The following is a 13,173-nucleotide window of genomic DNA, read 5'->3' as shown; positions in this document are numbered from 1 at the left end:
AGTTTACGGAGTGGGAACAGATTAAGGACCTCTGCACCCTTCTGCTCAGTTTTGAAATGGCTAATAAACTAGATAGCACTGACAATGCCATCATCAGCATCACTATTCCAGTCATCTACATGCCGGAGAAGACTTTGAATAGCATGCAGCAGGAGGTAGTTGTCCCAGAAGAAGAGGAGGAAGCGGAAGGGATAAGAATGTCTTAAAGTTCCAGACTGTCGTCACACAAGTGGGTGCCAAGTGACGGTGGCCTCCTGCGACCGAGGGGGTTTGGTGATACCAGACATACTGTTAGTGAAGGTGCAAGAGCCGAGGAACAAATGGAGGAGGAAGAGGTGATGTGCGAGCAACAGTCAGAAGATGAAGAGAATAATCATCCCCCCTCTGTTGAATGTGGTTGGCAGGAGGGGACAGAGGAAACATGCATCAGTGTTACACAGTCAACAATAGAGTCTGGCTTTAGACCACCTGGAAGAGTCCGAAATATGAGTGCCGTCTTGCTGCACTTTCTGCAACATGATCCCCGTATAGTTAGGATTCGAAATAATGCTGACTACTGGGTTGCCACTCTGTTAGATCCACATTATAAGAGTAAATTTTGCCAGATGCTTCCCGCCCTGGAAAGGGACCCGCTAATGTTGGAGTATAGAAACAAGCTTTTAAGTAACCTTAATAGAGCTTTTCCCCCAAGATAGGAGTGAGGCACACAGTGTGCATCGCAGCTGTAGTCTTTCAACCTCTGGCACGTCAGTTCGTCAACACCAAAACATTAGCAGCAGCAGAGTAAGTGGAAGAAGCAATTTCTGGGAGTCCTTTCACACATTTTTTAGACCAGCTCATGCACCAGCACAACAGAGTACAAGTCTGACACGTGGAGAACGACTGGAGAGGATGGTGGAGGACTATCTAGAACTCAATATGAATACCATCAGTGAGGATTTTGACCCTTTTACATTTTGGTCTTCAAAAATGGATGAATGGCCTGAGCTCGCCTGTCACGCCTTGGAGGTTTTATCATGCCCGGCAGCCAGCGTTCTCTCAGAAAGTGTGTTCAGCGCTGCTGGTGGTGTCCTGACGGATAAGCGCACCCGGCTGTCCCATGAAAGTGTTGACCACCTAACTTTCATCAATATGAACAAGTCATGGACCTCAAAGGACTTTTGCACCCCAATTGCAGACTGCACAGAGTAGGCTATGTTGTAGTTTTTAGTGTGCTGCATTGATCTTGCAGAATTGCAGTCTGTGAAATGGCTTGGGTGCCTGCTTTTGCTGCGGCTGCGTTTCAGGCAATAATTTTTGGAAATGTGGAGAATACAGATTTGGTCTCTCAATCCATTGGGTTGGCTGTAGTGGAAGAAGTGTCGGTCCCCATTATACTATTTATACTCTAGTAAAATTGATGCCACTTTGGTGGTTTTAGGCCCAAATATTTTCAAATGTGAACACTCCTGATTGGGTCTCCATCTGCTGGGTTGGCTGTAGGGGAAGAAGTGTGGGTCCTAATTATACTATTTCTACTGTACTGAAATTGATGCCACTTCGGTGGTATTGGGCCCTAATTTAGGGAAATGTGAACACTCCATGTGCTGGGTTGGCTGCAGTGGAAGAGGTTTTGGTCTCCTTTACAATAGTTATACCCTAGTGAAAATAATTTTTTGGTGCAGAAATTGTTCTCACAGGACAACACATGATAAACTAGAAATTGGTTTTCTTTCTAATGTGGTATATAAAGCAGGCTACATTTCCGATTAAAATTGTTTAGGGCAGATATTCTTCTCCACACAGGGGTACACAGACCTAATAAACTCAAAATGGGTATATGACGGAGACTGCATCTCAGTTTAAAATTGTTTGGGGCAGATATTCTTCTCCACACAGGGGGAAAAAAAAAAAAGATTGCGTCCGAGCAGTTTCCTGACCCTCGACTGTACTGTGCCGTCACAACAAGAAGAAGAGGAGGGTGACTCTGAGGGTGAGGAATGGAATAACACATTGAATGATGATGAGGTTGCACATCTAACTTGGTGTGAACCCAGAGACATGCAGCTGAGTAGCTCATCTGAGGAAGTGAAGGAGGAAGACGAGGAGGTTACATTGATTCTTATGGCGGAGACACGGAGTGATGCAACGGCAAGGAGCACGGCATCCTTAGCCACAAACATGGCAGTGACCAGCAGCGGTCGTGGGACAGCAGCTCGCAGGGGCGGCAAGGGTTGCCTAGCCTGGGCATTATTTGAGACCGCAAAGGATGAGCCAACTCACGTTATCTGCAAACTTTGCAATAAAAAACTCAGTAGAGGGAAAAAGTGCAATAATTTGACTACTACATGCATGAACCTTCACATGCACAATCATCATGCATTATTCTGGCAATCTCACTGCGATAAAATGCGGACCAGCGGACCTCATCCACCATCAGCTGCCCCATCAACCGCATCCGCTGCTTCTTCCTCCTCCTCTGTTACCATGCCAAGTATTGGCATGCAGGTCTCCCACTGCAGAATCTCTGCTTCTCTACCTGCTCCAGTCAGGTGAAAGCCCATCAGCTGTAACGGAAGCGGACACGCCTGCTGTGTTTGTTTCACCGAGCACACCACATGTTTCTCAATCCACCGTAACATCTCCGCCTGCACCTCACTCACGGTCTAGCAGTTTGTCTGTTTCACCATTCTCTGCCCTCTCTCAGCACTGCAGTCAGCTCTCGGTCCCACAGTTATGGTCACATAAAACATTATTTCCTCCAACACATGACAAAGCTAAGAGGTGGATATCCACCATCTCCAATCTGTTGGCCACAGAAATGGTGGTGTCAGGCCCTAATTTTTTGAACTGTAAACACTCCTGTATGGCTGCTTTTTTACTGAGGATGTAATTGGAGAACCTGGAGGAAACCCCAGCAAACATGGGGAGAACATGCAAACTACTTGCAGATGTTGTCCTCTATCATCATAAAAGGAGTTAGCTCGTTGTCTAGGAGACCGACCACCACTGCTGTCTACCTTGTGAACATTGTATTGAAGCTTGCAAGGTGTTACGGGTTTACCGTGACAAAGAGGAGCCAGAAGACCGCAGCGTCTGATTCCTCCCACTCCTGCAGTCATTAGAAAGAAGCCTTTCGCCTTCATATTAATCAATGCAGGGGTTAATCTGCTCAGTTGTGAGCTCCTGGAAGTTTAACGTGATTTAGGCTCTCAACAGATTTGTCCCGTGCATCTCCCCTACTGTGATAACGTTGTACCCAAACATATCAGACTGTCGCCTACTGTGGAAACCTTGAAATGGAAGCTGAAGACCCACTTCTTGTGACAAGCGTACAATCTGCGGTAAGCCTTGCTACAGCATGCCGATTCACGACTAGCTGCACCCTGACCTACTATATCCTCACCCATCCCTTGTAGATTGTGTGTGTGCCCTCGCGTGCAGGGTCCTCTCACTTCTTGTACCAGTTGATGAGTCACCGATGGTGACCCCTTTTCACATGTAAAGCGCCATGGAATAAATGTCGCTGTAATAGTAATAATAATTATAGTACTTGTACTCTGGGTCAATTGATGGCACTTTCCAGGTGTCTACCCCTAATTTGATGTGTTTTGGCAGCTTTTGAGCCCGTTTGAAGGTGTTGTACATGCATTTTTTTGTCCCCCCATTGAATCCTATGGCGTTCAGTAACGTTCGACAAACATTCGACGAATAAAACAGCAAATATTGCAAATTCGTCTATCGTAATCCAAATCGAATATTGATTCGCTCATCTCTAGTTATTTCTGCACAAGGGGATCACACCAGATACTGAAAGGAAGGGTTCACATACTTTTGCCCTTCGCAGACGTGACATTGGATCGTTTTCCTCATTAAAAAAAAATGATCAAGTGAAATATTTTTTCACTCATTTATTTGATTTGGTTCTTTAACTTCTTGTATGAAATTTTGATCCAATTTTGGTCAAATTTATGCAGAAATATGGAAGTTCTAAAAAATATGATACCTCAATTTTCCCAATTTAAAAATAAATAAGAAAACAAAATCCAATCAAAAAAGAAATGTAAAAAATTAAAAATGCCAGAATTGCTATTTTTTAGTCACTGTGCTACCCCCAAAAAATGCAAGAAGTGATAAAACGGTTGTGTGTTCCTCATCATGATATCAATAAGAACGTCAGTATACCACGCAAAAAAATAAGCCCTCATACAGCTCCATCGACGCAGAAAAATGAAAAAGTAATGGGTCTAAAAAAAAAATAGCAACAAATCATTTTTTTTTATTGCAAATTTATTTTTACCACTTAGATAATAAAAATATTTACGAGTGTGATATCACCGTATCAGCATTCACACATTGTCAGGTCATTTTTACTGTAGAATAAATGCTGTCAAAATTACAATAGTAGAATTGTTTTCTTCATTTCATTGCACTAAGATTTTTTTACATCATTTTCCAGTATATTGTATGGATTTGTGCATTGAGTAATGTCATTCAAACCTACAACTCGTACTGAAAAGTAAGCCCTCATACAGCGATGTCTATGGAAATATTAAAAAAAATAAAATGCAAAAAAATTGAAAAAGAATCGCCCAGTGTTAAAGAGGTTAATAATCTATACAGTTTGTGTTGTGAAATCTGGTAACAGATCCACTTTATATTTATACTGTCAAGACTAGTTGAGATGTGACGGCTCCTATCACTATTTGATATGTTTCATCTGTGACTTATATATATATATATATATACACACGTGACATGGAAAGAAAAGTGATGTGCAATAGAGTCTCCATAAAATGCTTTGTGCAATATCCTTCTCATTCCTGCTTCATTAATAATATATTTTCCAAGCTCTTTTCTACCCCCTGCACATTTTTCAAACATTGTAAATGCGGCTGATTTTAGGGGTAAGGGAGGCGAGTTATAAATCTCATACGGATTAATGAAGATTGTTGGAGGAAAGTTCTATAGATATCAATAAACCATTTTACTCAATTTGTATTGTAGAAAAAGGGTCAAATAAAAGCTTCAGCTTTAGGAACTTTTGTCCAAAATATGGGACATTAAAAAAAAATTTGGTAATATAAATTTATAAATGGTAATATACATGCACAGTGAAATTATTTTAACATGTAAGTTATAGGACTTGACAGAATTTTACAAAGTCTATTTTTGCCAGCAATCCTCTATCAAAATCCCCCCACCCTATCCTTTTAAAGGGGTTTTCCAGAATTTTAATATAATGTTATTTTTCTTCACATTCAACTTTGAGGTCCTTTGAGGTCCTCTGTGGTCATCAATCAGCTGAGAGGAGTGCACAAAAAGACAGATAAAAGAATTACAAACTCTCCCACTAGGCTCTCAGAATGAGCTCATTGAAGGAATCTCAGTTAACTCATTCTGCAGCCAGCAATAGACAGTGCAACACAGGGTATAAAAGGTAAACAAGTATTTTAATAAAATCCATTTGAAAACATAATTTTTAGCCCCAGGCATTTAAAGGGAATGTGTCAGCAGATTTCAGCTATGCAATCTAATGGCAACATGAGGTAGGGGCTGAGATCCTGATTTCAGTAATATATCACTTATTAGGCTGTGTGCTGTTGTTTCAATACAATGAGTGTTTTATCAGCTGGAGATTATCACTGCCTGGACTGGTGCCCATGTGCTTCCTGGTCTGACCACACCCCCTCCTCTGATAAGCAGCTTGCTGTCAATATACAATGTACATAGAGAGCCTGGTGTGGGCGGGGTTAGCTTTCTCAGCTCTGCTACATGCTACATCTAAAAACTCTAAATTTTGTCACAAGCGTAGCTGCCAGTGAACTAAATGATACATCGCTGGAATCAGGGTCTTTTTCCCTACATCATGCTGCTCTCAGATGAGGTAACAAAAACCTGGTGACAGATTCCCTTTAAATAATAATAATAATAATAATAATAAAAAATGATCCTGAAGGTAGACACCTCCTTTAACTCAGAATTTGCTTTTATGATAACTGAAAATGCGATTTGTAGTCTAGATAATCTTGATATTAGTTATTGCAGATAATACTCCAGAGGCATAGTAGACCTGGAATAGTTTTTACAAGTTATAAAAGAGTTAGATATTGTATAACTTACACATAGTTCCAGCACATCTGGGACATGTAACTAAAATGCTATATCAGTTACCCTGTAAATTACTGTTAAAATGGCATAATTTTACAGAAAAAAAAATTAGAGAAAGAACATTTAATACAGCAAATATTAACCATTTCCCATCCATCCTATTACTACACTAGAGACAGAGGAGCATAAAGAGCTTTGGTGCCCCCTGCTGGAAAATGAACAAAATCTCAATATTCCTATAAACTAGGAAGAGTTGTACATCAATGAAGCATCGTACTTACAGCTTTGAGAGTCCCGTCGGATGGCTCAAATAAAAGGACGGTTGCTTGATGCGAGGGGATGTCAGACGATGTCTTAGTCTCATAGAATGTCACCAGCTTTGTTGTTAAGGCGTCGTCCGCTAAACTATAAGCCGGCATCACCCCTAAGAATCTAAAATCAGATTATGCTTAGGATAGGATTTAACATCTCTGTACATTATCTGTTAAGAACAAATAAACTTGTCCAATTAATTATAGTTACAAGAAATCTTTATTCACCTTAAAGTTTATTGTAGATAAATGAGAATATTACAGCTGTTACAATGGTCCATCAATGGGATTTTAAAAGAATAAATGAAAAAAAAAGTTTTTGCACAACTAACTAAATGTTTTAGTCAAATAGGTGATAATGGTGAGATTTTAGGGTCTGAAGAGCGCTTTCTATAAGTGCAATCACTGCCTATAGGGGGACGCAATAGTCGGAGCTGCAATCAAGCACTTAGGCCAGGGGGGATCCTGTGGCCGCACTGAAAGCTGCAGGTTTCTCCATTTATCTCCTCTTAACGCTTTGTGGGGAGTGTAAAAAGTATCAGGGGTCCTGCAGCAACCGATTCCATTAAACCACTGCTCCCATAGAAGTGTATAGAGCGGGGTCACACATTACACCACTGCTCCCATAGAAGTGTATAGAGGGGGGTCACACATTACACCACTGCTCCCATAGAAGTGTATAGAGCGGGGTCACACATTACACCACTGCTCCCATAGAAGTGTATAGAGGGGGGTCACACATTACACCACTGCTCCCATAGAAGTGTATAGAGCGGGGTCACACATTACACCACTGCTCCCATAGAAGTGTATAGAGCGGGGTCACACATTACACCTCTGCTCCCATAGAAGTGTACAGAGCGGGGCCACACATTACACCTCTGCTCCCATAGAAGTGTACAGAGCGGGGCCACATATTACACCACTACTTCTATAGAAGTGGATGAAGCGAGGTCACACATTACACCACTGCTCCCATAGAAGTGCATAGAGCGGGGTCACACATTACACCACTGCTCCCATAGAAGTGTACAGAGCGGGGCCACACATTACACCTCTGCTCCCATAGAAGTGTACAGAGCGGGGCCACACATTACATCACTGCTTCCATAGAAGTGGATGAAGCGAGGTCACACATTACACCTCTGCTCCCATAGAAGTGTACAGAGCGGGGTCACACATTACATCACTGCTTCCATAGAAGTGGATGAAGCGAGGTCACACATTACACCACTGCACCCATAGAAGTGTACAGAGCGGGGTCACACATTACACCACTGTTTCCATAGAAGTGTACAGAGCGGGGTCACACATTACACCACTGTTTCCATAGAAGTGTACAGTGCGGGGCCACACATTACACCTCTGCTCCCATAGAAGTGTACAGAGCGGGGCCACACATTACACCTCTGCTCCCATAGAAGTGTACAGAGCGGGACCACACATTACACCTCTGCTCCCATAGAAGTGTACAGAGCGGGGACACATTACACCACTGCTTCCATAGAAGTGGATGAAGCGAGGTCATACATTACACCTCTGCTCCCATAGAAGTGTACAGATAAGGGTCACACATTACACCTCTGCTCCCATAGAAGTGTACAGAGCGGGGTCACACATTACACCTCTGCTCCCATACATGTAGACAGAGCGGGGTCACACATTACACCACTGCTCCCAAAGAAGTAGACGGAAAGAGGTCACACATTACACTACTGCTCCCATAGAAGTGTACAGATCGGGGTCACACATTACACCTCTGCTTCCATAGAAGTGTACAAATAGGGGTCACACATTACACCTCTGCTCCCATAGAAGTGTACAGAGCGGGGTCACACATTACACCTCTGCTCCCATAGAAGTGTACAGAGCGGGGTCACACATTACACCTCTGCTCCCATAGATGTAGACAGAGCGGGGTCACACATTACACCACTGCTCCCAAAGAAGTGGAAGGAGCGGGGTCACACATTACACCTCTGCTCCCATAGAAGTGTACAGAGCGGGGTCACACATTACACCTCTGCTCCCATAGAAGTGTACAGAGCGGGGTCACACATTACAACTCTGCTCCCATAGATGTAGACAGAGCGGGGTCACACATTACACTACTGCTCCCATAGAAGTGTACAGAGCGGGGTCACACACTACACCTCTGCTCCCATAGAAGTGTACAGAGCGGGGTCACACACTACACCTCTGCTCCCATAGAAGTGTACAGAGCGGGGTCACACATTACATCACTGCTCCCATAGAAGTGTACAGAGGGGGGTCACACATTACACCACTGCTCCCATAGACGTGTACAGAGCGGGGTCACACATTACACCACTGCTCCCATAGAAGTGTACAGAGGGGGTCACATATTACGCCACTGCTCCCATAGAAGTGTAATGAGCAGGGTCACACATTACACCTCTGTTCCCATAGAAGTGTACAGAGCGGAGTCATACATTACACCACTGCTCCAATAGAAGTGTACAGAGCGGAGTCACACATTATACCACTACTCCCATAGAAGTGTACAGAGCAGGATCACACATTACACCACTGCTCCCATAAAAGTGTACAGAGCGGGGTCACACATTACACCACTGCTCCCATAAAAGTGCACAGAGCGGGGTCATACATTAAACCACTGCTCCCATAGAAGAGGACGGAGCGGGGTCACACATTACACCTCTGCTCCCATAGAAGTGGGAGGAGCGGAGTCACACATTACACCTCTGCTCCCATAGAAGTGGACGGAATGTGTTCACACATTACACCACTGCTCCCACAGACGTGGACAGAGCAGGGTCACACATTACACTACTGCTCCCATAGAAGTGTACAGAGCGGGGTGACGCATTACACCTCTGTTCCCATAGAAGTGGACGGAGCGTGGTCACACATTACACCACTGCTCCCATAGAAGTGGACGGAGCGGGGTCACACATTACACCACTGCTCCCATAGAAGTGTACAGAGAGGTCACACATTACACCACTGCTCCCACAGAAGTGTATAGAGCAGGGTCATACATTACACCTCTGCTCCCATAGAAGTGGACGGAGCGGGGTCACACATTACACCTCTGCTCCCATAGAAGTGGACGGAGCGTGGTCACACATTACACCACTGCTCCCATTGATGTAGACAGAGAGGGGTCAAACATTACACCACTGCTCCCATAGAAGTGTACAGAGCGGAGTCACATATTACACTACTGCTCACACAGACGTAGACAGAGCGGGGTCACATATTACACCACTGCTCCCATTGATGTAGACAGAGAGGGGTCAAACATTACACCACTGCTCCCATAGAAGTGTACAGAGCGGAGTCACATATTACACTACTGCTCACACAGACGTAGACAGAGCGGGGTCACACATTACACCACTGCTCCCATAGGAGTGTACAGAGCGGGGTCACACATTACACCACTGCTCACACAGACGTAGACAGAGCGGGGTCACACATTACACCTCTGCTCTCATAGAAGTGGACGGAGTGTGTTCACACATTACATCACTGCTCCCACAGACGTGGACAGAGCAGCGTCACACATTACACCACTGCTCCCATTGATGTAGACAGAGAGGGGTCACACATTACACCACTGCTCCCATAGAAGTGTACATAGCGGGGTGACGCATTACACCTCTGTTCCCATAGAAGTGGACGGAGCTTTGTCACACATTACACCACTGCTCACACAGACGTAGACAGAGCGGGGTCACACATTACACCACTGCTCCCATAGAAGTGGACGGAGTGGGGTCACACATTACACCACTGCTCCCATAGAAGTGTACAGAGGGGTCACACATTACACCACTGCTCCCATAGAAGTGTATAGAGCAGGGTCATACATTACACCTCTGCTACCATAGAAGTGGATGGAGCGGGGTCACACATTACACCTCTGCTCCCATAGAAGTGGACGGAGCGTGGTCACACATTACACCACTGCTCCCACAGACGTAGACAGAGCAGGGTCACATATTACACCACTGCTCCCATTGATGTAGACAGAGAGGGGTCACACATTACACCACTGCTCCCATAGAAGTGTACAGAGCGGGGTGACGCATTACACCTCTGCTGCCATAGAAGTGGACGGAGCGTTGTCACACATTACACCACTGCTCACACAGACGTAGACAGAGCGGGGTCACACATTACACCACTGCTCCCATAGAAGTGGACGGAGCGGGGTCACACATTACACCACTGCTCCCATAGGAGTGTACAGAGCGGGGTCACGCATTACACCACTGCTCCCATAGAAGTGTACAGAGCGGGGTCACACATTACACCACTGATCCAATAGAAGTGTACAGAGGGGGGTCACACATTACACCACTGCTCCCATAGACGTGTACAGAGCGGGGTCACACATTACACCACTGCTCCCATAGAAGTGTACAGAGCGGGGTAGGCATTACACCACTGCTCCCATAGAAGTGTACAGAGCGGGGTCACACATTACACCACTGATCCAATAGAAGTGTACAGAGGGGGGTCACACATTACACCACTGCTCCCATAGACGTGTACAGAGCGGGGTCACACATTACACCACTGCTCCCATAGAAGTGTACAGAGGGGGTCACATATTACGCCACTGCTCCCATAGAAGTGTAATGAGCAGGGTCACACATTACACCTCTGTTCCCATAGAAGTGTACAGAGCGGAGTCATACATTACACCACTGCTCCAATAGAAGTGTACAGAGCGGAGTCACACATTATACCACTACTCCCATAGAAGTGTACAGAGCAGGATCACACATTACACCACTGCTCCCATAAAAGTGTACAGAGCGGGGTCACACATTACACCACTGCTCCCATAAAAGTGCACAGAGCGGGGTCATACATTAAACCACTGCTCCCATAGAAGAGGACGGAGCGGGGTCACACATTACACCTCTGCTCCCATAGAAGTGGGAGGAGCGGAGTCACACATTACACCTCTGCTCCCATAGAAGTGGACGGAATGTGTTCACACATTACACCACTGCTCCCACAGACGTGGACAGAGCAGGGTCACACATTACACTACTGCTCCCATAGAAGTGTACAGAGCGGGGTGACGCATTACACCTCTGTTCCCATAGAAGTGGACGGAGCGTGGTCACACATTACACCACTGCTCCCATAGAAGTGGACGGAGCGGGGTCACACATTACACCACTGCTCCCATAGAAGTGTACAGAGAGGTCACACATTACACCACTGCTCCCACAGAAGTGTATAGAGCAGGGTCATACATTACACCTCTGCTCCCATAGAAGTGGACGGAGCGGGGTCACACATTACACCTCTGCTCCCATAGAAGTGGACGGAGCGTGGTCACACATTACACCACTGCTCCCATTGATGTAGACAGAGAGGGGTCAAACATTACACCACTGCTCCCATAGAAGTGTACAGAGCGGAGTCACATATTACACTACTGCTCACACAGACGTAGACAGAGCGGGGTCACATATTACACCACTGCTCCCATTGATGTAGACAGAGAGGGGTCAAACATTACACCACTGCTCCCATAGAAGTGTACAGAGCGGAGTCACATATTACACTACTGCTCACACAGACGTAGACAGAGCGGGGTCACACATTACACCACTGCTCCCATAGGAGTGTACAGAGCGGGGTCACACATTACACCACTGCTCACACAGACGTAGACAGAGCGGGGTCACACATTACACCTCTGCTCTCATAGAAGTGGACGGAGTGTGTTCACACATTACATCACTGCTCCCACAGACGTGGACAGAGCAGCGTCACACATTACACCACTGCTCCCATTGATGTAGACAGAGAGGGGTCACACATTACACCACTGCTCCCATAGAAGTGTACATAGCGGGGTGACGCATTACACCTCTGTTCCCATAGAAGTGGACGGAGCTTTGTCACACATTACACCACTGCTCACACAGACGTAGACAGAGCGGGGTCACACATTACACCACTGCTCCCATAGAAGTGGACGGAGTGGGGTCACACATTACACCACTGCTCCCATAGAAGTGTACAGAGGGGTCACACATTACACCACTGCTCCCATAGAAGTGTATAGAGCAGGGTCATACATTACACCTCTGCTACCATAGAAGTGGATGGAGCGGGGTCACACATTACACCTCTGCTCCCATAGAAGTGGACGGAGCGTGGTCACACATTACACCACTGCTCCCACAGACGTAGACAGAGCAGGGTCACATATTACACCACTGCTCCCATTGATGTAGACAGAGAGGGGTCACACATTACACCACTGCTCCCATAGAAGTGTACAGAGCGGGGTGACGCATTACACCTCTGCTGCCATAGAAGTGGACGGAGCGTTGTCACACATTACACCACTGCTCACACAGACGTAGACAGAGCGGGGTCACACATTACACCACTGCTCCCATAGAAGTGGACGGAGCGGGGTCACACATTACACCACTGCTCCCATAGGAGTGTACAGAGCGGGGTCACGCATTACACCACTGCTCCCATAGAAGTGTACAGAGCGGGGTCACACATTACACCACTGATCCAATAGAAGTGTACAGAGGGGGGTCACACATTACACCACTGCTCCCATAGACGTGTACAGAGCGGGGTCACACATTACACCACTGCTCCCATAGAAGTGTACAGAGCGGGGTAGGCATTACACCACTGCTCCCATAGAAGTGTACAGAGCGGGGTCACACATTACACCACTGATCCAATAGAAGTGTACAGAGGGGAGTCACACATTACACCACTGCTCCCA

The 13,173-nt window shown here is 45.8% G+C and overlaps 1 protein-coding gene across 1 annotated transcript in view; it reads right to left on the bottom strand.

Annotated features, from left to right (window-relative positions):
* CRYM (crystallin mu) overlaps positions 1-13,173 on the bottom strand; it is a 182,168-nt gene that overhangs the window by 61,577 nt on the left and 107,418 nt on the right. The window contains exon 2 of the mRNA XM_073647957.1: positions 6,372-6,522. Coding sequence (XP_073504058.1) covers positions 6,372-6,522 — 151 coding nt within the window. The remainder of the gene's footprint in view (positions 1-6,371; positions 6,523-13,173) is intronic.

This window comes from Phyllobates terribilis, unplaced genomic scaffold (genome assembly GCF_046119375.1).
Source record: "Phyllobates terribilis strain yellow unplaced genomic scaffold, ASM4611937v1 Scaffold_9__5_contigs__length_417890890, whole genome shotgun sequence".
NCBI classification, from domain to species: domain Eukaryota; kingdom Metazoa; phylum Chordata; class Amphibia; order Anura; family Dendrobatidae; genus Phyllobates; species Phyllobates terribilis.
The sequence above is the reverse complement of the archived record's forward strand: the minus strand, read 5'-3'. Positions and strand labels throughout refer to the sequence as shown.